This window comes from Solea senegalensis, linkage group LG5 (genome assembly GCF_019176455.1).
Source record: "Solea senegalensis isolate Sse05_10M linkage group LG5, IFAPA_SoseM_1, whole genome shotgun sequence".
Classification (NCBI taxonomy): Eukaryota; Metazoa; Chordata; class Actinopteri; order Pleuronectiformes; family Soleidae; genus Solea; species Solea senegalensis.
The window spans coordinates 27482503-27509928 of record NC_058025.1 but is presented as its reverse complement, the minus strand read 5'-3'; the positions used below and the strand labels follow the sequence as shown (position 1 = coordinate 27509928).

At 39.2% G+C, this 27426-nt stretch overlaps 1 protein-coding gene across 6 annotated transcripts in view; it reads left to right on the top strand.

Moving 5' to 3' along the window:
- Positions 1-8500: 8500 nt before the first annotated feature.
- Positions 8501-27426, top strand: part of adgrd2 (adhesion G protein-coupled receptor D2) — a 65507-nt gene continuing 46581 nt past the window's right edge. For 4 of the 6 annotated variants that reach the window (XR_006360434.1, XM_044026091.1, XM_044026089.1 and 1 more), the window contains exons 1-17: positions 8501-8925; positions 9110-9167; positions 9309-9557; positions 9968-10597; positions 13055-13177; positions 13745-13839; positions 14273-14560; positions 16195-16306; positions 17320-17454; positions 17813-17921; positions 19580-19685; positions 19769-19824; positions 20020-20146; positions 20277-20380; positions 23310-23412; positions 25077-25230; positions 25553-25686. Coding sequence is in view for 4 of the 6 variants with exons in the window: in XM_044026091.1 (XP_043882026.1) it covers positions 8881-8925; positions 9110-9167; positions 9309-9557; positions 9968-10597; positions 13055-13177; positions 13745-13839; positions 14273-14560; positions 16195-16306; positions 17320-17454; positions 17813-17921; positions 19580-19685; positions 19769-19824; positions 20020-20146; positions 20277-20380; positions 23310-23412; positions 25077-25230; positions 25553-25686 (2628 nt within the window). In the remaining 2 variants the exon portion in view is untranslated. Of the gene's footprint in view, positions 8926-9109; positions 9168-9308; positions 9558-9967; positions 10598-13054; positions 13178-13744; positions 13840-14272; positions 14561-16194; positions 16307-17319; positions 17455-17812; positions 17922-19579; positions 19686-19768; positions 19825-20019; positions 20147-20276; positions 20381-23309; positions 23413-25076; positions 25231-25552; positions 25687-26373; positions 27389-27426 lie in introns of all 6 variants that reach the window. The other 2 variants (XR_006360436.1, XM_044026090.1) reach the window with 2 other exon arrangements.

The following is a 27426-nucleotide window of genomic DNA, read 5'->3' as shown; positions in this document are numbered from 1 at the left end:
TGCAGGAATTACGGTCTATGTTTACGTTTTCAAAACCAGCGCCCCTAGCGGTTGTATACATGACAGCAACCTGGTACCTTGAAGTGGTATCTAGTAGCTTCGCTGAGGTCGCCACTGGCAGTCCACTCAGTGGATAGAGCACTGCGCCCGAGTGTGGTCGACAATGGTTCGACTCCCTAACTATGCCACCTTTTTAATATATATTTTTTTAATGTTAACTGCCCAAACCTGTCTTTTTTGCCCTAACCCTAACCTCAGTAACGCCTGTGTGTATTCCAGTTGAAAAATACAACATCAGTGTAGTAAAAACATACCTTTAGGCTGTATTCAAGGGTTGAAAAAAACAACCCATAGTTACGTTTCAGTTGGAGGACTCATTTAACCTGCTAGGCATGAAAAGAGACGCAGAAGGTTGCCACTTCTTCCCCATGTTATAGTATGCGAGTGCGTATAGTTACAGCTATAGGATAGTAGACTATGTAGCTTTAGATGTGTCCTCCAGTTCAACATCGGCTGTTTTGACGTTGACAGCACCTTCACTATTTGATAAATCTGAGCTTTTGCGGTGATCTTTAAAATGTAACTAAAATTGCACAAAAGCTCTAGGACGAGTTAATTGAAATACTGGCTGTCATATTGTCTGCTGTCTCCAGGGGGCGCTATTTTCGAAAATTAATATTTTCATATAGACGTGTTCAGGGCCGGACTATCATCAATCCTAGCAAGTTTGGTTCAGATCGGACCAGGATTTGCAAAGTTGTAGCAGTTTGTTTTTTTGTCGCAAAAATCTGACTTTTCATCGTTGCCATGGCAACACCGCTAAACAATTTGTCGTCATATTCAATATACTTTTTTTTGTGTATTTTCTGTTTTCAAAATTGACCGTTTTTGCATAGACGTCTTCAGCCATGACCCATTATCAATCATAGCAAATTTGGTTTGGATCGGACCTTCCATTATTATTCCGTTATAAGAGTTGAGTTTTTCTGATGCGAAAAGATCAGAATCTTCGCAAACTTTGCCGACCCCTATCTCGTGCGCCATGCAACATTTAAAAAAAACTTAAGCTCCTCAAATGGTCTACAGTGACCTCACCAAGTTTGAAGGTGATCACACGAAAACTCTAGGACAAGTTAGTTGAAACACCATTGGTGCGAATTCGCCAAAATCGCCCAAAAATGGCGGATCAACCCAAGATGGCGGACTTCCTGTTGGGTTTGGATCATGGTCATAATGTAATTTTTTCTTTTTTTCTTCATCCCGATCTTCTACACGTGTACCGATTTTTGTGCATGTGCGATAATTGTGTTGTTCATGGTGAATTTGGACAGGTGGCACTGCACGTATTGGCCCCTCCCACATCCAACTTTCGACATACGTTCCCCGAACCTTTTTCAGACGTAAATTTACACCATGATCGATGCGGACGCAGAAATCTGTGAGGTTCTTGCAACCCTTGTTGCTCGAACCCTAATAAAATAAACACATAGGTTAATATAAGACATAAAACAATGTGTCAGTGGTTATAATACAACAGTTTTAATAGCTTTAAAATATGCTTTATGTTAACCCAGGTTTCAAAGTTGTGTCGTAAACATTGTTAAAACTATAAAGTTTATTAATAAGAGACAGTTTGTGGTTGCAGTTGACAAAAAAGAACATTTTACATCAACGTCACACTTGCACGGATGTTAAAGGACAACTTGTGCTTTTATGTCAGATGGTGTTTTTAGTTCAATAGTGAGAGAAAACTCAATACAACAATAATAATAATGTGTAATGTGTATGTGTTTTACACTTTTATGTATGCAAATACTTGATCCTACAGTTTTGTGTGATGATTGATGTGATTGTAAATGTTCCTCCATGTTTAATCTGTGAGTATGAATTATATAGTGATCAATTGTAATTGGGAAACAAACCATCAACAATTTTTTTTTTTCAGAAAAAAATACAGGCCAGTAGGTGGCAGTGTTTACCTGTGATGGAGTTGTATGGATGTGTAATAGCAAATGTAAGTTGTTCAGGTTGACAAGGACAGAGTAACATTTGTTTGCTATTTATATACTCATATCTCTCAGGTGCTACAATATTTGAAAAAATAAAAAAATAAAAAAATTATGTTTGTCCACCATATGGAGACATTCAAAGTAAAATTAGTATAAGGTTGATTTAATTTGTGGTAATTTAGGGTGTTTAATTTCTAATTTTTTATGTCTGATATCAATACTACAAATTCAAGTACACATTCTCTGGTCCTTATATGGTTAAATTAAAGGTGACATTGAATGCTTATATTGCACATATATGTCAGTTATGGACGTCTACTTACATATATTAACTTGTTTTCATGGTTAAAAACCTCCTAGTCGCTGCAAACGAGCCAATCAATATATCTCCTCACTGATACGCTCGTCAGCCGAGCGCGTCACACCCCCAGAACGTGGACTGTGTTGTTATTGGCCAGCCAACATGAGCTTTCCCACTATCCTGTGATTGGCCAGGTACCTGGAAGTGACGTAATTGGTAGGCCAGCTCTCAGATACTCTGCATCTCAGCAGCTACAACAAGAGTAGTTCTTCTTCTTTTGCGGTTGAATGTACGCAACCGGATGTGCCCGGACTAGTGCCCGCACCAGGAGGCACTACGGTGGTGAGAGGAGTGGTGAGGTATACTGATGACAACAGCAACATACGGAAGTGCCGATCCGCTTTGCAGAGCCAAAACAATAAAACCCTATTTTCTCAGCACTGACTGAACTGTTTGTTATGAAACTTTAGGGTTTCATAAACAAGGTAATGACGCAGATACACACACAAACGCAGTATTAATTGGAACTTCCGGTCTATGTCGCCTTTAAGCAAAGAAAATGTCCAGACGGACATTTTGAGGATTAGGTGTCAAAGGTTTAAAAGGGCCAATATTATGCTCCTCTAAAGAAGAAAAACAGCATCACAACATCAGTATATCCCTTGTCTACAGTTGACACATATATATCCTTGACTGCTTGCTTCTCTTATGTGAGCAGATGCTTTCATTAGTTGATGCTAAGTGGTTTGAACTGCATTTGTCTCCACAGTATGTGTAAAAATTATGGGTTGAATGCAGAAGACAAATCCACTATCACCAATTGGTGTGTGTGGAAACAATTAAATTAAAACAACAAATAAATTCTATAAACTCAAAATGAAACAGGAAGTATTTCTGCATACAAAATTCCAGGTATTTGATAGAATACAAAACCTTCTCTGTTGACTGTCTCCTGCCTGGAAGATCCATCTTCAACATCCTAACCCCACATCAGACCCGGTCACCCACCATTACCAATATCACCTTCGCCGGCCCCGACATCCACCTCTCTTCATCAGTCACCAACCTTGGTGTAGTAATGGACCCTCACTTGACCTTTGGACTTCACATCAAACAGCTTTGCAAAAACTCTTTTTACCACCTAAAAAAATATTGCAAAACTCCACTCCTCTCTCTCACTTCCAGATGCAGAGAAACTTATCCATGCCTTTATCTCCAAAAGGCTGGACTACTGTAATGGTCTTCTTGTCGGGATCACAAACAAAAACATTCAGAAGCTTTAACACATACAAAACTGTGCTGCCCAGATCCTCACAAAGACTGGAAAAGAGCTGAGAGCACCACTGACCCTAGACACTTTTAAAAAAGGCCTAAAAACCCACATTTTTAAGAAAGCTTTTTAAGTTTAATTGGAGACATTCTCTCTCCATTTTTTTTTATGTATGTAGCACTTTGAGATTGTTTGTTCAATATAAAGTGCATTACAAATAAAATGCAATATTATTATTATTATTATTATTATTATTATGTGGCCGACACTATTGACATACAGTGCAGATCTAAATGACAATTTACAATTCACACCAGCATTACATATATACTCTATATTTCCAAAACAGACAATTCTGCTGAAAGTCTGAAAAATGTTTATGATACATCTCATTAGTCTAAAGTGAAATGTTTAAAAGTATGTATAAACTCTTCCTCAAGAGGATCAGGCTGACTCAGCTCAGTATTTTTTCATGCAAACTGCAGACTTATTCTGTCCGATGACACGGCTAACACTACTGGCCGGTCCCTCCTTCCCTCTGTCCTTCTCCCTCTCTTTGTCTCATATGTACCATTTTTATGGCTGGTCTCCGTGGTGACGGTCTGACCCCTGCTGTTGTCAGCTGGCTCTTCAGCAACCTGATTGATGGCCAAGAGGTGGCCATAAAGACTATCTGCTGTAGCCAGATTAGGCCAGACAAACATAGCCCCTGAATGCTGACCAGCCTGGAATGTTTGTTTACAAGGGAGCATTCCGCCATTTTATGCCTGGCAATTTATATGTATGTAATATAGAATGTCTATCCCATGTATATAATAGCAATGTTCCTCTCCCAGACACTTTGCAACAATTCCATACAAAGGGGAACCCTCTCCCAAAACTCTTTTCACATATCCTGACTGAACAGTTGCTTTTTCCCAAAACATTTGACTCAGTGGCTCTCAGATCATTTGAGTTTGAGCACCCTGTCTTAGAGGGTTGGATGAACGGTCTTGCTTTTTTTATCCCTGACGCAATTAAATGGTAAATGGTCTGTACTTATATAGAATCTTCTAGTATTGATGACCACTCAAAGCTGCTTTACCCATTCACTTACATTTTCATACCATCGCATGAAGCGCATTTTATATCAGTCATCTTTCATACCCGTTCACACACTGTCGGGACAGCTGTCAGGAGCAACGTGGTGTTTACTGCCTTGCACAAGGATACATTGGCACATAGCGGAGCCCCAACCTTTGAGTTGAAAGACAACTCACTCTACCACTGAGCTACGGTCTGCATAACCGCTAAGTCTAATGGTGTTTTGTAGTGATAAATGGTTTAATCATGATGAGAGTGTTCATGGACTGTAATTATTAGAATTATGTACAGTATGTAGCTGTTATTATTACTATAGTACATCAGTTATGTTTTCTGTGTGGAATTTTGCTGAACAACCAATGCACCTTTGCATTGCTTTAATAACAGGTCACACAAATGGGAAAATGGGAGAAAAAGGGGACATTTGCACTCTTTGATGTTTATTTATTTATGCTTTTCTGTCAATGAAAATTACCAAGTGGAAAAAAAAAGGTTGCAGGTGTCATAAAGAAAAAGAAAAGATCTCAAAAACAAAACCCTGAACTCTATCAGAAGTAGTGATTCCCTTAGACTCAGTCGGGACTAACAGATTGGTCACAGGAGATTTTTTCACCTTTACTGCTGCTCTGTTGTCAGATTGTGTTACTGTCCTGTGACATCAACATGAAACATCTAACTCCTGACAGGTTTACGGAGTAATATCAGGTCAGATCTACAAATGAGCAGCTGAGAATAAAAGAGCAAAAGACAGAGAGACTGTCACTGTGTTTCTGTACTGTTCTCTAACACACATGCCCTGTTCTTCTGGGAAAAAACCCTCATCCTCGCTCCACATGCAGGTCATTGGCCTTTTGTGTGCAATGATGTGAGCCCACCGAGTGTTTGACGTTTCCATACCGCTCTTACAATACCCAGGTTGCCATGGAAATACACTGGGTGGCAGGGGCAGCAGCGTTACAGCGGATGGGAAGGAGTGAGCAAAAGGAGGAGGTCAATTAGCCTGGTGTCTTTTGTGAGCTTCTGCCGGCTGTGCCCAGTCTCTTGATTAAGAAAGCTCTGACCAACGACTTCTGTCAACCTCAGGGACTGAGAAAACTTAGTAAAACAAGAGCTCTGTTTCTTACACAGGAGCCTCTTTAGTGTGGTCAGAAACACATGGGTCAGATTTACGTGGCCTCGCTGAATGTGTCAAATGCTCCTGAATGTGCTCTCCCGAATGCTGGGTTAGGGTTGTTCCATTGACCTGCAGCCACTAAAAAAGCACCAAACTGTTGTTAGCACACTGAATGCTCTGAATGTGCCCTAACCTTCACTCCAGACTCCATATTTGTTGCTATTATGTCTGTACAAATGATAAAAGATGTCTATGAGAGTTTTAGTGTTGACATCATGGCTAAAGATGGACCCTGGGTAAATTCAGCCTCTGGCAACAGACATGCTGAATGTATTTAAGTAGGTCAGGGCTGTTTCACGTTCATGTTATGGTGAACGTGTTGCTCTGGGATGCACGATGAAATGCCTGAGCATCCCGTGCCCTGAATTTCTGTTAACTGCCACTGATTTAATGACCCAGCTCAATGGATTGTAGGTGAGTCACTCCAGTGCCTCCTTGTTTTCACCAGCTGTCAAGTTTAGGAGGTATTTTGTACTTCCACACAATGGACCCTTGGTCAGACTGGGTTGCGGACCCGCATCTTTTTGCTGCAAGCATACAATACCAGCCACTATTCAGCCGTGTGGCCATACTTGTGTATCAAATATAATAATATACAAACATGTTTTATGTATTATATTGTTTTCCTGAAAAAAATATGTAAATAATTATGTTTTATATTTATATTTATTAAATATTTATGTATCAAGTAAAATAATATACAAACACGTTTTATGTATTATATTGTTTTCCTGAAAAAATATGTAAATATTTTGTACCTGTAAAGTGGTCTACCTTTGAGCTACCCACCATGTAAGCCTAGTTCACTCTACACAATTTCAGGCACAATTTTACAAACATGTTTTATGACCTGAAGAGTAAAGCACCTATATCATAAACTGATGGACAGTCTCCATTTGCTCTATGTGAACTCTTCTAATATGTTTAGAGAATTATAGAGACACAACAGCACAGTGCAAATCTTAACTGCATATAATTTGCAGAAACCACTAACACTAACCACTTATTTTCTTTAGCTGAAAGTAATCCATCCCTATTCTTGTAAGAACTGAAGTCAGTTTAGATGAATAGGAGACAGGAGCAGGACTCAATATTGAGTGATGTCCAGGAATGTTCACTGCTGCAGTCTCTTGTCCAATTTGTGAGACTGTGAAAGGAGACCACAGTCTATGCTGGACTCCGATGTAGAATACTAATGGGAGACTTTGTCTTAACCATGCTTTGTCAAAATTCTGGGCATGTTAGGGAAGATGTTGCTTCAATCCAGTCTCTATCTACTGCCATACTCTCTATACTGTTTTCCCTTATTTTCAAACAGAGCTGAGAGTTTCAGCTCTTTCACAGTAGTAATGTGCATCAAAACACACATTTGAAAATGTATTCTCATGTGGCCATCTGCAGATGTTTGGATAGTTTTAAACAATACTAGAAAGAAACAACTGTAGTGAAAAGTCAGAATATGGACGTCTTTATTGATGGACCTTTCTGTCTCAGCTTATGGAGCTGCGGTATCTATGAATGCTGGCCATGCTGGCCATGCTGGCAGCCTAAGATGCAACAGAAATGACAAACTAGCTTTTGGTAAATCTAGTCTAAGTCCATGATTTACCAAGAGCTAACCAGGAAATGATTTGCTTGTTTTAGTTCCTATCACTCCGTCCTCTTCTGCTTGCTGTGAGCAGATTTATTGACAGTGATTAACCTCAACCTTCTCTTTGGATCTGTGTTTTGATACATCTTCACATTTATGATGAAAATAGCCTGCAGAGAGACAAGTTGTCTGACATAATGCCTGATGTATGTGTTGTCTAGTATATACTATACCTCTATACATGTGAGCAGAGGGCATTTTGGTTGTGTGTCGTCAGCTACTGGAGCTCTATAGGCAATTGTGGCTGATAAGAACTAGTCAGGCAGTAAATGAGGATAACTGCCATTGTTTTTCAAAAGCATAGCCTGCTGCCCTTGAGTTTTCAAACAAAACCAAGCCAGAAGCATTATACCACAAAAAAGGTATAACGTGTGCATGAAACTAACAGTATTTAATAAATAATAAATAATTTGCATGTTATGTCATTATCAAAAAAGTCTACTTTGGTCAGATAATCAAAAATGAGTGGTGGGATGGAGTAGATTTGAAAAAAATATTGTTATCATGAAAGAAAAACAAATTACATGATAGTGTAAAAAAAGCATTTCTAGACCTATTCAAGAGAGTGTGAGAGTTTGTTAATCGTGAATGCAGATGCATTTGTTAAACAGATGCCTTTTAACCACACTGCAAACGTACCAATGATAGCTGCCCAGCAAGACACACTGTTGAATTTATTTGAATGTACATTATTTACATTTGTACTACTAACCTTTTACAAACTATGGAGTACAGCAATAAAACAGATGTTCTAAATAACTTCTGGGAGTCTGAAGGCATAAAAAAGTGTTTTGTGGCAAAAACGCCCTGCTAATCTAGACAAACCCAATTCCAAACGCTTGACACTGCTTGCGTAAATTAGGTTCTTTTAAAAAATGACCTAATTTGCATGAGAATGGCAAATGGCTTCAGGGTGCTGAGGAAGAAGGGAGGGGTCTGAATGGAAGGAAAGGGGGTATGAGGGAAGGCAGGGGGCGAACTGGAACTGGTGGGACAGATGCAGAAGGATCGCTGGCTGTCTGACACACTGTTGGATATGCTAAAGATTGTGCTTGATGTTCTAGATGAGGAGTTGGGATTTGGGCTTGTTTGTCCCTCATGAGTAGAGTTCATTTCCAGACCTACTTCTGCTTTGGATGACAATGGAAAAATCTAGATTAGAGAGAAGCAGGACACGGAAATCAGCAAGGTCAAGATATTAAAACATGACTTGCTTTGCCATGCCACACTCAAATCTTCATTTAAGATTCCACTGGCTTAAATACCCATAATTGTTACATTGTTTGGTATTTACCTTTCTCCAGAGAGAAGTACAGCTGGATATAGGGGACATCTTTTTTGCCAAGGTAAGCTGAGAGGTTTATTTCAGCTGGACACTTCAACGGTTTTGAGATGACTGGAGCTTTGCATATGGGACTCATACTCTTTGCATTGATGGTAAATCTTCTCATTCTATATTCTGCATTAAAACATTTTATATGCAGTTACACTGGGATTCCACAACATGTAATATACATTATACAAACTGTGGCAAATGGCAAATATACACTAACTTTTGATGATGTTAAATGTCTGAGCAAAGGAGTATTTACAATAATGAGGTTGACTATTTCTCCTGTAGGTGGGATGTGAAAGTGAGCCAACAAATGCTGGGACAGATAGAGTGAGAGGCTCACATGGTGAGACACTGTGAAACACAAGGACCATACAGTGACCATGAAGTTTCAGTCTCAGTACATCAACAACTCCTTTCAGATGTTCTCATTGGTAGTAGACAAAATTTTGTATCCATAAAGTCCTGTTGTGCTTATTTATTTCAGAAACGCCAGGAGAGTCCAAACTGGTCCATCTAACGTCCAACTTTGCCTTCCAGCTGGTCAATGACTCTCTGGCCTTTTCCAGGGCTGAGAGTTTTTGCAGAGGCCAGTTCAGCTTCCTCTCCAGCCTGGACCAGGAGGAGGACCTAGAGGGAGCTTTTGAGCTACTTCAACAGGCTGGACTTCACTCACCTATCTGGGTCAGCAACCCTAGCAAAGCAGCATCCAAGCCTGTGGCCCTCACCAAGCAGTGTGAGTGAAATATAGCTTAAATAATAATCATTTTTAATACCTTGGATATTGACAAACATGCCAAGACTGCAATATAACAACTGGCTAAAACAGTAGCCTGAATAGGCTGCTACAGCCTTGATTTATATGCTCACGTCCTCCACAACAATTCTGTATCTTATATTAATTTATTTTGCACAATGAAGAAAATGTATATCTACATCTGGTGAAACCTGAGTATGCAACATATTATGTTAACTTCAATAGTGTAAAAAGACCAAAATGGCTTCTGCAATTGGGTACAGGCCGATATTGATTGGCACTTTTGATATATCAACATAGTTATTGGCAAAAGAAATTCCAATATTGTGCATCCCTGCATAAGGTTGAAAACAAAACTGAAATGTGCTTGTTCCTTTGTTCTGATTTAGATGTCCAGTTCTCAGCTTTAAAGTTTCAAAAGGAATCCCGTGAGGGCTTCGCTCGTGTCAACATGTCCTTCCCTTCCCTGTCGTCTGTCAGCGTGTGTGTACGAGTCCAATGGGACATAGTATGGAATGAGGTTTCAACCATATTCTCCTACGCTGCGCCTATCTTCACCAATGAGTTCCAGCTACGAGGCCAAGTGGACATGCAAGAACGCATCCTCCTTGCACTCATCATCCATGGAAAGCACCTACCGTATAAGGCATCCTTCCCCAATGATGGCGCTTGGCATCACATCTGTGTAACATGGCACCGCGTTAGTGGCAACTGGGCTATTTATGTGGACGGCATCAGGAAGGACATGGGTTCAGACACAGACACTTCCAGGGACATTCATGGAGATGGGATTCTCATCCTGGGTCAGGACCAGGACTCCTTTGGAGGGAATTTTACAGAGCCCTTTTTTGGAACCCTCACTGACCTGAATGTTTGGAATACGTCTCTTGAAGCGAGGCAAATACGAGCCCTTAATACATGTACATCCATGACCCAGGAAATGCTTTTCAGCTGGAACCCACACCACTTAAGCAGCCACCAATCAGTGAAAGAGGTGCAGGCACTTCTTTTTTGCCCAGGTAAGATCACATTCTGTCAGTATGTTTCCATGCACAGTTAAATATTTAAATAAGATTTCAATAAAATGTTATGTCTGTGGAGTTAGAAACATAACATTCTGAAGTGGTAAATCCTACAAAGACTGTCTCAGTAGGATGGACAGCTCAGGGATCTCCTGTACTTAGGCTTCTGAAGGCCACAGTTTTATCTACAATCGATTCTAATAGTTAGATGATATTACACACTGTATTAATGACTAAAATTTACAACACCTCATCAGTGTTGCAATGAAGCGTAAAAGGGCCATTCAACCGGTCAGTTGCTGTAAAAGAATCTCCAGGGTAGGCAAAACCATTTGGTAGATAAACAACACTGCATCAACTTTTAATTCTGTCTGTGTTGTAAGCATTCATCACAATTCCCAGGCTCACTTCCTGATTCTACTATAACCCACAGTCTTTATTATACTTTATACTTTAGAGCACCTTTGACCTGAGGGGAACAAGGTTTGACCTCAATATTTCAGGTTTGATCACTTTCAGTTTGATCCTCCAAAAAACAAAAACAAAACAGCTTAGAAGGTAACTACAGTCTGTTAGTTTATTTAAATTCTGTCTGATCCTTGAACTGCTTGTGCTTCTTGCTTTATTTGCAGAACTGTTGAATCAAACCTGTATACAAACAGTGGCGTCAACTCCATTTTTGGGATGAAGTTTGATTAAGGTGGCAAATATGTTAATATGATGTCAAGTATTATTTCAAGTCTTCCTACCATCCATGCACTTTGAAAATATTGAATTCTTTGAGTTGAGAGATAATGAATTCAGTCCATCATCGAGAGAACATTATTTACATTACATTACATTACATGCCATTAAGCAGACACTTTTATCCAAAGCGACTTAAAATAAGTGCATTTAAACATTTGGGTACAAACAAGAGCAAGAAGTAAGTAAGTGCTTCAAGTAAGCCAAACTATAAGGTGCTAGTCATAAGTGTGATTTATAAGTAAGTGTTGTCGTTGTCGTCTTAGTCGAGGTAGAGTCGAAAGAAATGTGTTTTTAGTTGGTGATTTGCTGTCCAGATGTCGATGGGGAGCTTGTGCCACCATTTGGGAGCTATGACAGCGAACAGTCTAAAGTTCTGTGAATGCCTCTGCTAACCTCTCAGTGAGGGGGCAGCAAGCCAGCAGTTTTACAGCAGTGACAATTTTATTAGAAGGACCTTCAATTTTTTGACTGGCTATGTACTGTAATGGCTTTGTACTAATGGTCCTATACTGGACAAAATCAATGGATGGATAATAGAAAAATTAAAACCTGATATGATCTGTAAACTGTAAATAATTCACTGAACAGAGGCAGCATGCTGTAAAGAGAGATGTCTGCCACCACCATCATGTGACAAGGATGACAGTGAGGGCTACAAATATCTGCTAGGCAGTTGGAGTATTGTGATTAGAAATGGTTAGTTGTATCATTGTGGTGCAGCTATGTTTTGTTTATTTATTTATTTTTGTTTTTTTTTTTAAAGGGAAAACAACATATGAAATTGATATCAGTATCACTACACTACTTGAGGTTGTGATATAGATTTTTTTCTTAGTTTTGATTCTCTATCTTGCATCCTCATATTGGATCATTACAAAGCAGCAATTTTTATCTATTCTTATCTGAGTTCCTCTCAGTGTCCCAATGTCTTCCATTGTGTGGTTGTGTAACCAACAGCCTTCCAATTGATAGACATTTTTATCCATAGGGAACCAGCATTTTGAGAGCATTGAAATACTAATTTTGGAAAACAAGAGTGGGAAATGACACTCATTTTTTTTGTTCTTGTGTAGACAACAATAATGCTTTGCTTTTACTGTCTTTGTCATTTTCCTCTTTTCTTGCTTGGAGTTTGTTTGTTTTTGATAATCTTTATTTCCTTTCTTTAGTCACCCTGGCTTTCTTCATTCTTTCTCTGTTTCTGTGATTGTATACATCGTTATTTATACTCATTTAAATAAAGAAATCTGGGTTAGCACCACACACTGGCCTGGTATATGTACTGTACTACAGCAGTAAGAGTAGTTTTATGAAAAAAAAGACAAAGGAAGAAAATAAAATGATTAAAGTTCTGTTTCTGTGGGGATAAGACATTTGTCATCATGGATGAGTGCCTCCCTATACTGTCCTGCATGCACATAGACAGATATGAGTGTGAACAGCCCAGGACAGAGACTTTCCCAGAAACAGGTAGAGGATGAGTGGTGAAATGAGACAGAGGAGAAGGAGGTAGGGGGAGCGGGAGGGAAGGATGGATGTATAGAGAACTTTTCCTCATTTTTGATGTGCAGTCTTATGAGTATAACTGACCTCTGTCATCAGTTTTGATTTTATACTAGGTCTTGGAAATGTGCACAAGCTCACTCTTGTCTTCTTGTGTGTTACGTTTTTGCATGTTGATGTGTGATCTCATAAACGTGCAAGCAGCAGTAAACCAACAGATGGAGCTGCAGGGCTGCAGGATGCTGAAGAGCTGGTCAGAGCAGCTGCCAGTGTTTGGCCTGACCGACTGCTCTGATCACCTACCATTCATCTGCACGAGCAGCAGAGGTGATTTTTCTTACACTGCCATACAATTCCCTAGCCAAAAAAAAAAAAAACAACAAACAAAAAATAACCTCTGTAGATTTATTATCACTGGCTTGGCACTGGTTAGGCAAGATTCTCAGATTTGTATACCTATTTAAATCTTTTCATTGTTTGGAAAAAAAAAGAGACATGTGTCAAAATATATGTACATATGTACATATATTTTGTTTAATGTTTATTATATTATATATATTATCACAGTGTACTTACTTAACCATTATAACTAAATGCCAAAATCAAGTGTTAACCCTCTAAAATCCTTTTATAGCTTAGAGACTATTTGTATATGGCCCTGCTTTTTCACTGTGGTGGTAATGCAAGTAGAAACCTTTTAGTTTCAAGTAAAAAAAATGTTTGAACTTATGAATCTTTGCAGAAATGCCTGCTAAATTTAAATATCTTAGCTTGGTGGAAGAGAAAACAAGGAGGTCAGGGTTATTGTCGGATGCTACAGTGAGTGAAATGCCCTCAGCAGATCTAATCAGTGATTCCACTGTTCACCCTGATTTCTCATTGTATTTGGCAAAGAGTGTTACCTGAAGATGAAGCAGATGAGCGACTCTCGCAACTCTCAGCCTACTACCTTTATGAACCATCTAATGAAGATTTCCAATCAAACCCAGGTAGATATCAAATACAGTACATCATCACTGACCCTTCTTTTCCTACGTCTTTAAAGATTTTGATTTTAAACTGTCTAGTTAAAATATGTATTCTGTGTTTTTTGTCAAAAAAGGAAAAATAATTCAAGTTTTAAAATGAATGAACTGAAGATACAATATGCATTCCAGAAATTTACTGCATTTGTAAGTGTGTCAACCAAAATTTTATTCACTCCTATGCCAACCTCCATGATATGTGTTGCAAAACAACAAACAATTGGGGAAGTGAAGTTAGTTTGTTAAAACTGGCTGACAAATTAAACAACAATATTAAAAAACAAAAACAGGAAAAACTGGTATATTAATTTCATATCAGAGATATGATATATGACATGAAGAAGACTGAATTGAAATACAGTATTTATATCACATCACTCTGTGTCTCTACTGCCAGCCAGTGCTGGGGCAGCAGTTATCAGGTCTGAGCAGTGTGGCCCAGGCGTCGTCCCTGCTGGACATCTCTGTCCAGGCCTTGGAGGACACACAGCAAGAGGGACTGCAGCCAATGGACATGGTGTCCCTCATCCAGCTACTGTCTCTGGTTGCCGACATCCCAGCACAGCCACCTGACTCTGTTAACCATAGCCAGGAGAGTGTCCAGAAGCTGAGCCAGCACTTCATTAGTGTGGCTGACAGCATCATCAGTGAAGACAACACCCTCAAGTGGCAGGCCATCAGAGAGGTAACCCCTCGTCATGACTGTTGTCTGTGTGGTGGATGCATGAATGCTTGTGTGATTCTCATCTATTTTATAGCATATCAAAGATAAAAGATAGGAAACCACTCAGGCCATTTGTCAAGGACACTCAAGGAATAGGTTTTATTTTCTTATTTTCTTAACTGTTGTTTATTCAGGGAAATCAACTGAGTATGAGCTCTTTTTTACAGCATTGCCCTGAGTCTGCATCCAAACTGGCTAATGCAACATCACTATTACCAATAAAATGACAAAGGTCAAATAAAACAATTACAGGGCAATTATAAAAACAATCATTATGAAGATATAAAAATTCAAATGTAAAACAATAAAAGACATTAAGGGTTAATTTAAAAACAAGTTAAAGGAGTTGTATGTAAGAAATCTATTAGATGTCCTTGAAAGAAAACATGTTCATTTAACATCTTTACAACAAAATCCTAACTCTAACCCTTTAATTAATATCTCACATATAGCCCCTTCAAAAATAACCATTATATAGCAACTTTTTCCAAAATTAAATTCAATATAAAGTAAGCTACATTAGCATGCTTAGAGTAGATCAGGGACAAATAAGAACTGAATATAAAGACAATAAATGAGTGATGGTGATTCAGTGGTAGGACTAGTCATCTTTCAACTTGAAGGTCGGGGTTGATTCCTGGCTCTTCCTTGCCTGTTTTGTAAGTTATTAAAATAATTGGCCTTTTAAAAAAATAAATAAATACATACTGCAGAATGAAGCAGTTCTAACGTTAACCTTTCGTTGGACATGATGACAGACTGCTGTTTCAACTCTCCAGCACTAGAGGACAATATGCCTCTATAAATATGTACTACTGCAAGATGTCTTCTTTGGCATTAGAATGAAGAAGTTATCTACAAGAATCTGTGACAAACACTGAGCTTGAGTTAGACGATGAGCAGCTGATTTTTGATTTCAGTTTCCGAATAAAACATGACTAACATGAAGCACCTTCACAGTTCACAGGACAATGTTTTCTCTCCAAACTATATCTCTCCAAATCTTTAATTCATTAATTAATTATTTTTTGTCTTCTTTCTTCATTTTGTCATTAATAAATACATTGTGTCTTCTTTCTTCATTTCGTCACGTCTGCCTCTGCACTGAAACATGTGCTGAGTATGGATCCATGCGTCGTCTGCCTTGTGAGTGCTGTGTGTCTCTCAGCAATCTCCAACATCCCCCACACCCCCAGCCTCTCAACACTCCAAGGCCACCTCAGTCCAGACTCAGTGAATGAGCAGCACTCTGAAAAACTGTGGCTGTACTCAAGCACACAAACACACACACACAGAAACATCTCTCATCGTGTTCACCGCCTCCCAAGGCTCCGCTCTTAAATGGGCATACTAAATCCAGAACGCAAGGGTTTTAAAACAGACAATGGAAAAAAAAATGAAAAATCCATGACTGCATCGTTCATTATAGATCTATCTCCCTCTTCAGCCAAACTGTGCAAAGACTCTGGCAAACAGTTTATGGCACTAAAAGTATGTCCCCATTGTGTAGCGTATGAATGGTAATTTTGAAATGTAGCCCTTTAGCTTTGATGAACAGAGCAGCTGCTGACACATCTGTGTGCTCTGTGTGCTAGGTGGTGAATGGCCCCATGGATGTGGTCAAGAGTATTGACCGAATGGTGACCAGCTTTAGCCCTCGCTTGATGGCGGAGACTGATCACCTGACCATACAGAGTCCCAACATCAGTGAGTCCCCCTCTCTCTCTCCACACACACACAAACACATTCGTGTACAGCATTCTTAGTGAGCACACATTGGGGTGCTGGTGGTTCAGTGTAAGAGCGAGTTGTCTTTCAACTGAAAGGTTGGGGAATTGATTTCCGGCTAGTCTACATGCCGATGTGACCTTAAACAAGACACTTAACCCCACGTTGCTCCTGATGGCTTTGCTGGCAGCATGTGAATGGTATAATAGATGTGTGATAGAAAATACACTGCACATGGATGCATAGTATGAATGTGTGAGTGAATGGTCAAATGGCAAAAATGGTAGTCAAACAGCTTTGAGTGGTCATCAAGCCTCAAAAAGTACCATGTCATCAAGACAAGGTCATCAAAGCTATATAAATACAGACCAGTTACCACTCATAGACACAATGTATTTCCAATGTATGACCAATGTGTTACATTACTAATTTAGCTTGATTACTCACCCATGTATATCTTTGTATTGATTTGTGAGTACTTTTTTCTCCTCATCCTCTTTCCCTTACCCCCTTTACCCAAACCTAACATTAACACACCTTAACCCAATCCCTTACCCTAGCATCACTTTTATTGGGGTCAGGGAAGGTAGGCCATAATGGTTGGCACACACTGAGGCCACCGTGTTAGAACCTTGATAAAAGACATTCATTTGTTGTCTACCTGTTTGTCCTCCACATGAGGATAGTGGGTCACTGGAGCTAATCCCAGCTGACCCAGGGTACACACTGGACACTGATGACTTGCAAACATACAGAGATGAACAATCATTCCCTGTTATCAATTCATCACCTGGATATAATTTTAGACAGCATCTCAACTTTTCTGGAAATGTGGATTGTAAATACGTAACATCATCTTGGTTCAGAAGCATGAGCTAACTCGTATCTTTGGTTTACAGAAATGTACAAAGGAAACATTCTACGTCGAGACTGGATTTGAACTTTATGCAGATAAATTGAAAGGTAATTAAATTGTGTCTCGTTTTTTTAAGAATTGGAGGTCCAGCAACAGTCACTGCGTGAAGAATTCAGAGCATCAAGTTTCTGTGGGCCTGAGACAGCGAAACACACCAATATGGACTGTATTTCAGTTTCACATCAGAAGATACTGGATCTTCATGATAATGGTAAATAAATGCTGCTTGGTCAAATCATCTTTCTCAATTTGCACTTAGAACAGTCACCTATTCAAACTTCTCTCTGTCAAAACTGAGAGATAAGACATTTTATTAACCCACCCTAGTTTTGCTAATGAAAGCATTAGACAATGTACCAACAATAGAGTTGTGAATGTTTAGTATGCATTCACCAAATTAAACCTCCAAGGTCTCACTGTGAAGTGCAGAGGGAGGCACATTGTTTGGTTTTCCAACAACAACAACAACAAACTAAACAATAAGTGATACAAAATCACCTCAATTTTTCTTCACACTGTTTTGTTTGGCTGTCAGAAAGCTTCATCTTTCTGTTGTGTTGAATGTTTAGGCTTCCACAAGCTCACATTGGTCAACACATGGTATGGCTCTCCGCTGCCTCCTTTCAGTCCTGAGCAGAACATCACCTTGGTTCCTACAGTCACAGACGGCAGCCAGAGGTAACACACAGTCGCTTTCACAGCTGAAAGTTCATACACACAAAAAATTATTTTGGAATTGTTTTTATATTTGACTTGCTCAATGGTTAATGAAATAGCAAACATCTATAACTGTTATTCTTTGACGGTTGTGGGGGAGGGTGGAAGATGAGTCAAATAGGTAGAAAAGTGACAAATACAAAATATGAATACAAAATAGGCCACAAAACAAGATCTTCCTTCTTCCCATATTGCCTTCTCAATGTAAGGGTTGCTAGACTCACCACAGTGGATCAGGCAGTATTGTTTTCAGTGATTTGCACATTTTATTTGACAAAGGTTCTTGATGCAAGCCTCCCCAATTTTCTGGGCTTTGGACTGCTCTAGGAGGTCTGTTCCTATTGGCCGTTTTATTACAACCACTCTGCGTACAGGTCCTTTCAATGAAAAGACCACAACTGCAGCTCTGGAAAGAACTACCTATGTTGCAATTAACCTAAAAGAGAGTCTTAAAAAAAAGGAAAGTTGGACAGTAAATGCTACTAAACATGTGTCTAGGTCAGCAGAGAGCTTCAGAGAACATAGAAGTTAATGTCCACAGAGGCTAACAAGTTAACAGGCTAGCAGACAAATAATGTTGATGCAAGATTTACATTATATTATATATAACAGATGGAAAAGACGAGGCTGCTGGAATATCAATGTTGCCTAGAGTTTCATAACATTTAAAACTCTAGGCAACAACTACAATTACTACATGAGAACGTTCCCTTCAACAAAAATAAAATTAAACATTTGTCTCCCATTTCTGAAAAATGATACTAATCATTTTGACAGCAACATGAAGAGGAAGGAACAGGGCCAAAGACAGATGTGGCACTCCCTTCATACTCTCCACATTCTGTGTCCACAGAGACCATTATGTTTCTGGTGCCTAGAGACTGTGCGGTCAGGGGTGGGTTAGGGTTAGGGGTGCTTGTGCATGTCCACATAGCGCCTGGACACATCACCATAGACATGGGCAGATGAAGACATCCATGACACACTGACATGAATGAACGTAGTAGTGGTTGATATAATGAGATTGCAGTTGAGATGAGGCTCAGCTCTAGGGAAAGGAATTCAGACTAGAACCTTTGCGTCTTTGAATTGCTTGAGGAGCAGCTGAGAAGGTTCTGGTTGGTGGCCAGGAGGTTTCCTGGATGTCTCCCTTGGGAGGACTTCTGAGCACCGCCCACTGGATAGAGACCATAGGGAGTCAGAACCCAGTGGATGAATTAGTTTAGTTTAGCACACACAGCTAAAAACACCATAAAACACAGAAGTAAAATAATATCCAAACATGCCAGGCGAGGTCAAGCTTCTGTGGCCTGATCAAAGATAATTTGAAGAAAATGAATGAATGAATAAAATGTGCTCACCATATTCTTCCTCCATTTGTTGCTAGCTTGTTGTTATATTTTTTCTTTAATTGTATTAACCACAAAACACAACAATAACAAAGCAATAAGACAACACTACTACAGATCTTGAAAACAAATTGGAAATACTAGTTTTTAATTGAAGAATTCAGTAAATCTATCACCAACACACATGTCTGTATTTTTGGATAAATGCATCTCCCCATTTATTATTTCTTTTTTTGTCTGTGTCCATTGTTGAAATACACACATAACCAGGTACTTGGGCACTGTCTTGGGCTCCTCTATCATATCCACCACAGTGCTGGGTGATGACCAGCCGGTTAGCACGGCAGTTCGCTTCCAACTCCAGAACAGAGTACAGGTCAGCAAGATTTCTCAAAACTGTGCTCTTTAACATTCTATCACCAACATTTATTTTACTATTATATACATATTCCCCTACAGAATCTGCCTGGTACTCTGTATGATCCAGTATGTGCCTTCTGGGATTTTGATCTTATGTAAGTATTAATGGAATGTATTTTTATTTGTTTAAAGCACAGGCAATTTGGAGGTCTTACATTCTTTGCAATGCCACAGTTATCTTACCTGATTCATTAAAAATATGTGATAAATGCAGTAAAAAAAATATTGTCATTCTTGTCATTCCTATGTGTATGTAGATATGTAAGTATGTGCTGTTTGTGTCTGACTAGTCCCGAGGCAGGTGGGTGGTGGAATACCAAAGGCTGTGAGGTAGTGTCTAAAGAGTATGGATACACTGTGTGTCATTGCAACCATACCACCAATTTTGCACTGCTCCTGCAAGTTTATGAAGCCCAGGTAACATTCCGCTCTTGAATTATCACTGTGTATGTTATTTAGGCTTTCATCTTAAATTTTTGCTGCTATTTATGGCTCAAATGGTGGGTATTTGTGTGTGCCTGTGTGTGTGTGTGTGTGTGTGTGTCAGAGGAGCCCCGAGAATGAAAAAGCTCTACAGGTGCTGACGTTCATCGGCTGTGGAGTGTCTCTGTGTGGCCTCCTCTTCACCTTCATCCTCTTCATCGCTGTGGGGTAAGTCACAAACATCGGCGAGTGCACTCTGTAAAGCACCGAGGGCGAAAACCATGTCATACATCTCTGCTGAATTCACAGCAATAAATGGGAAAAAAAGACAGAACATTGTGCTCTCTCACAGTGTTGCAGTTTTGATAAATACTGAGAATTGCTCTGCGATCTTCATTCATACACTATAAACTGTGTGTGATTATATGCATTTAAATGCATGTAATCTATGTGTTAACGACAGGATGGAATGAGGATTTTTATTTAAAATATTCCTAACCTCCTTACCAAATTTGAATTGTTCTTTTTTTTTTTCACATGTTTTCAGGTATAATGTGTAAAGAGGAGAAACATATCAAAACATATTCCATCATAAATATCTTTATTGCAATACCATGATGAAATATTTTGTCGTCATTTTAAGCTCGTATTGCCCCTCTGCTACTGAACAGTTTTCTCTCGACTGGCCCCCTCTTATCCACGCTTATTGTTCCCCAGGTCTTTTGAGTTTGTCACCTCTGCCCTAAGTTTATCTCATGTGCCCACTGTTTGTCCTCCCGATCAGACAATGTTTTAACATAGCCTCCTACCACAGAGGTACATGCTCCTTCATTAATGCAGTGTTAAATTTCACAACACAGGGACTCAACAGTCCAAAATAAAATATAGGAATAAAATTGAAAGTCAGTATAGTAGTGGAGATCTTAGAGCTGCCTGGAAAGGAATAAAATGTATGGCATCAATTAATCAGTCAGCTTGCGAGACCAGGCTCATCCGAGTAAATGGTGTGGATGATAACAAGTTGGCAAACTGTTTTAATTCATATTTCTCTCGGTTTGAAAGGTCTGGTTTTATAAATAATATCTCCATGTTGCGGGAGTCTTTGTCCCCACAGAATGATATTATGATATCACAGGAAAATGTCACAAATCTTCTTAAAAGGGTAAATACAGATAAGGCTGCTGGCCCTGACTCCATCTGCGGTCACACTTTGCGACATTGTGCTGACCAGCTCAGTGAAGTGTTCACACGTTTATTTGTGTTGAGAATGGCCAGATACCGACTATGTGGAAGACATCTACCATAATTCCTATTCCTAAAGCTAGTAATCCAAGGGAACTGAATGAATTTAGGCCAGTCGCCCTAGCGTCTCTTGTAATGAAGGTTCTTGTGAGAATACTGAAGGATGAAATTGTATCCCTTATAAATGGCAAACTAGACCCATTGCAATTTGCGTATCAGCCTGGGAAAAGTGTGGATAATGCTAAGATTTTTATATTAGACAGGTTAGATAAAAACTTTCAGAAACCCAGTGCACATGCAAGGCTTTTATTTGCTAACCTCAGCTTTTAATAAGATGTAGCCTCATATTTTAATTGAACGTCTTGCTTCCAACTTTTATCTACCTGATCAGGTTTTATTGTTGCTCTTAAATTTTTTAACAGACAGAATTCAGCGAGTATTTGTCAATGGTCATATGTACGCCTCCATAACTTCCAACACAGGCTCTCCACAGGGCTGTGTCCTTTCTCCTTTGCTATTTATTATGTATACTGACAGCTGCAGGTCCTCCCAAGTGGACAGCCATCTGGTGAAATTTTCTGATGACACAGCCCTACTGTCACTCCTCCAGGGGGCCCAATCAGATCATGGCTGTGCATTTCCCTCATTTGTGAAGTGGTGCGATGATAACTACCTGGACTTAAACATGACAAAAACCAAGGAGTTGATCATTGATTTTAGGAGGAACTGTTCTGATCCTGCTGCATGCTCTATATATGGAGTAAATGTTGACATCGTGGAGTCATACAAGTATTTAGGTACAATATTTGACTCCAGACTCAAGTTTGACAAAAGCACAGAGTCTATAGTTAAATGGGGCAAACAACGTATCCATCTACTGCGGAAGCTGAATTCTTTTAATGTGTCAAAGAGCATTTTATGCAACTTTTATCATTCCTTTATTGAAAGTCTGTTGACGTTTTCTTTTATTTGCTGGTTTTATGGTCTATCTGTGAAGGAGAAGAACTGTCTCAGCAGCATCTCTAAAGTCTGTTCCAAGATCATCAGAGTCCAGCTAAAGGACTTAAGTTCTATCTGGAAAAAAAGGGTCATCCAAAAAGCTAGGAAGATCATTAGTCATCCTGACCACATCCTCAGTCAGGAATTCTGTTTGATGCCCTCGGGGGGGCAAGGTAACGCCGAAGACAAACACATTTGCAAATTCATTCATTCCTTTGGCCATCAGGCTTTTAAATGTGGCTGACAGCTAAAAGAACACAGGCCAGGTATTTTTTAACTTGAGTCTTAATGTGTATGTTTATTCTCTATGTCATATGTTTATTTTATCTATTTCTTAAATTTTAAATTGCTTTGACTGCCCATGCCCACCTGTGGTACTGAGTAGTTGCTGTATGTGTTGTTGTTTTGTTGTCAGTTTGTTGTACGTTTATGTGACTGAGGCTGCAAACTGAATTGCCCTGCGGGAATAAATAAAGCTGTTGAATTGAATTGAATTGGGATATAGTATACTCAGACCAAGAACCCTATTGATTAATGTAACTCACCTGGCGAGTCAGGACCTAAACTAACAGCATGTGCACATAGTGTAACAAGTGTCTTCTATTGTTAGCAAAAATATAACTTTTCTGACTGATAGTCTCTCTGATACACAACTACATTGTAACAACTGAGAAAGAAAGCTGCCACATAAGGGTACCACATAATTAATTCTGCATGGCTATATCAAATGAGAAATATTGAGAAAAGGTGTCAAATAAGATTATTTCTACCTGATGTGAACTGTTTGTTATTGGCTGTCAATAAATGTTACTTCTAATGCTCTGAGAAAGATGAACCGTGAGCAGTACATTGACTAAAGTTAGCTCAAATCACTTGTGATGACCAAAATTTTGTGCATGTGTGTTCACCTCACTAGTGTCCCTAAATCAGACCGCACCACTGTCCATAAGAACCTGATCGTCTCTCTGGGCATCGCTGAGCTGCTGTTGATGTGCAGCGAGTGGGCAACTGCTAACGAGGTGAAATTCTACACATTCTTTGTACAAGTGTTTTGTGTAGAGTCCTCATAAACTAACACATACATTAACAATGAAAATGACAAGACAAGATAGAAGGGTTATTATATACATTTTTATACACTGCACACACATCCCTAATTGTTTACTATGGTGTGTTAACACTAGCCTTGTTTAGTGCTGCTGAATCAAATCCTGGTGCATTTACGCCCTGAATACGGTTCATTCAGGTCAGTGTGAACGTAGTATAGAGGACCTATGACAAGTACATAACAACCGAGCAGTGTTTCTGATCACATGACTTTTGTTAAAGGGGACATATTATACCCTATTTCCCCCATTAAAATAGTTCCCTGGTGTCCTAATGAACATGTCAGTGACATGCTTTGGTCAAAATACCATAAGGATGAAGAATCATAGCAGTTCAATAACCCTGCTAAACCCACCCCTTTCAGAACGCTCGGTTTTGTGCATGGTCCCTTTATATGCAAATGAGACACAGGCAAACACACACCCACTTCTTCCAGGGGGTTTCTGATTTGTCCTCTTTACAGCGCTTTACAGCTCTATTCGTCTCCCCCTCCCTCCACTAGTTCTCTGACAAAATCAACATGGCAGCGTGCGCAGAAAACAGCGAGAGTGCCGTCACAGGGAGAGACGTCCTACATAAGGATCGAGCCGAACACTGCCGAACTGTAAATCAGTTAAAAACACTTATGAACAGCGCCGCTGACGATCAGCGCATAGGGACAGCGGCAGGCTATTTTATTCAGCCTGCCGCTGTCCCTATGTGCTGATCGTCAGCGGCGAGCTGCATAAACTGCCGCTGTATATGTAAGTGTATCAGACTGAGTCTGTGCTCCGGTTATGGAGGACGTACTGAACAAATATTTTTAATTAGGATGTGTCAGAATGGTCAATGGTTATGAGCTCTATGTGACCTTTTCTTAACAATGTGTGTGTTTGTACGTCGGTGAAATACGTCCCCTGACTAAATACGGCAACCGCTGGCCGCAGTCTGATGTGAAGCGGTCGAACACACAACACACGTTTGCTGACTTTATCTGGCACATTAGCTTCATATATAAAATCCTCTGTAAAACACTGTGCTCCACTGTGCAGCCACCAACAGCACACTTGTCCCTCCGCGTTGACATAATACCGCTCTTCCTCCCTCGCCTGCACTCTCGCAGGGACAAGGTGGAGCTAAGGTGGAGCTCTCGAAGTAAACGTACTGGTGGGGCGGTAACATTTCGTGGTGAAATGCACAAGCTGCCGTCATAAGCGCAGAGAATTCAACATCGAGTGTTTTATTGCCTATACTTACACTAAGCGGGACCACGAAAACATGACCCAGAATTCTTTTTCCACACTTTGGCGACTGGTAGGGCCTCCAGTGTCCCAAATATAAGTATTGAAATGGTTAAAAAGTTGATTTTGCATAATATGTCCCCTTTAACAATTTATAGTTTGTCTTAGATTTCTCTTTGTGAACATGAGTCAAACTAAATGAAAAATGAAACACTATCAGGGGTGCAATCTAAAAGCAGGTCCTTTATCAGGCAACACAATCAATTATTATTTTTTTTAAATTTACTATTTACTGTGAAGTCAATGCCATTGCTAATGAGGTACTCAGTCAGTGTTGTTAATTTGTAATTGTGCAGGCAGCATGCTTCATGGTGACCGCACTTCTTCACCTCTTCTTCATGGCCTCCTTCTCTTGGATGCTGGTGGAGGGCTTGCTGCTTTGGAGCAAAGTTGTATCAGTCAATATCAGTGAGGATCGCAGGATGAAGCTCTACTACATCATTGGCTGGGGTAAACCTTACATCTCTGCAGTGTGATTTTATGTTCTACTTAACCTAGTTCAAACAGAAGAACTCTCCTGTAGCTGGTGCTGTTCATGTTCCCAAATCCATCTGTGAGTGTTGTCACAAGTTGGGAACATTGTGTGAATAAATAGCACAAACACTGAGTTGTCTATGCAGATGTGCTGAATGTTTCCCTTCAGACTAAATATGCCAAGAGAACAGAGAAGACTAAATATTATCTTCAATTCATGGTGCAGCTGTCAGTGCTCCATGAACATTTGTAGAAATGAAGCATAACTTTAGTTTTGTTTGATTGAATTGTTTTTCAGGACTTCCTGTACTAATAGTTGGTGTAACATTGGCTGTATCAGTGGATAATTACAAGGCAGATGATCACTGTTGGCTAAATGTGAAGACTGACACCATCTGGGCCTTTGTGGGACCTGTTATATTTGTCTTGATGGTATGTAATCTGTGTCTGCTGTACGTGTGTGTGTCTAGTAGGGTTGGGCAATATATTAATGTTTTGTTGATATATTGCCCAATCCAATATCCTGACATGAGACAAGATATGGTCTTAAATTTTGGATATTGTCATATCGTGATAAAGTATCGGTGTACCTGATTGTTGCATTGATAATCTTGATTGAATACATTTATGAAAATACACTAATCAGATATATCAGATTTTAAAGGCAGTTCCTGATATTTTGTAATAATACCTAATTTATTTAGAACTGACCAAATAATTTAATCTGTTCTCCTGTAAAACGTCAAGGTTTGGACCTGTCACTATAAATATTTTACTTACTATATATCTGATTTATTTATTTATTTGAAAGGAATTTGCACAATTTGCTACAGTTAACATATTCCCATCTTTACATTCCAGCATAATAGGGAAATGTTAAGCTTGACAGAAAGTTTTTTTGATGATGTTGTGATATATATCAAAATGTATTGATAGAAAAAAAAAAAAACATTTGATAACATTTGTTTCCATATTGGCCAAATTATGGGTCTGTTTGCTTACACTGCATGCACCAGGTAAAACAAGCTAACTTGTTAACTTTATCCCAAAGGGTTTCAAATCATCATATAAGCCCTGAAAAGTGCAAATATATTTTCTGTTTATTGTGAAACTTAATAGTGAGAGGGTGAAGAGGAGACCCAGCTCGATCTCATCCCGAGAGCAATATTTACCGCCACTCTGTCACATCCCTCAGCACAGAGTTCTGCACCAGGTCGGGTATACAATGGGTGACCCACAAAAAGGCTGGGTGAAAAAATATACATAATAGATTCACAAGTTTGGTGAAAATGGTGAAAATGAACTAAACTTAAGCGGGCAGTGGGTGGTAACAAAATATTTAGAATTTTCACAATAAAACTATCACTGTAAACATTTACAGCAGGATTTGAATTGTATTAACCTTTACACTTTACTATGAATATACAAGAACATATGTTAAATCATGCTCCATTGACTGTGTTTTAACATAACTATAATGTATTCCTAAAATACGTCAAATTGCCGTTAAGTGCCACAAGGCAACAGCGAAAAGCATCTGAGCTACACATGTGAAGCTGGATCTAACTTTTCTTCATCCACCCCCATCGGAAGGATTAGTTATTTGGTGAGTAGCATTTTAATTGATAAATTGGCACAAAGTCTATCAGAGGTGTTTTCAGTTTGTTTGAATATATGCATGTCATGACTGAAGGATTTAGCAGCTAGCAAGCATTTAATCACAAGAGACTTATTTTAATTTCTACATCTTTGGTTAACATGTGGACACATTTTTACCAGTGAATTCATGAAGCAAAATAAGTTATGATAGTGTAAAACGTGAGCCTTCAACAGTTAATATAAAATATTTGCTTTGCTATATCTTACTGTGGCTTCAAATCGGTATAAATATCGCTGTTTTTCTAAATTTTTAATTGACAATATTAATTACATAAACATGCGTTCGCTTGGTGACATGTTCATAATGCAGTAAAGGCCACAGAGGCAGAAGCTGTAGGTATTAGCTGAACTATTGCTTTGGGCATCATTTCACTCGGACTGGTCAGTTGTATTTTAAATTTTTTATTTTTTTTTGACATGTCTGTCTGACATTACAGATGCAACAGACAATTCTACTGCTGGCCCACCAATCATAGTAAGTACTTGCCTGTTTTTTTTATATGACACAATTTA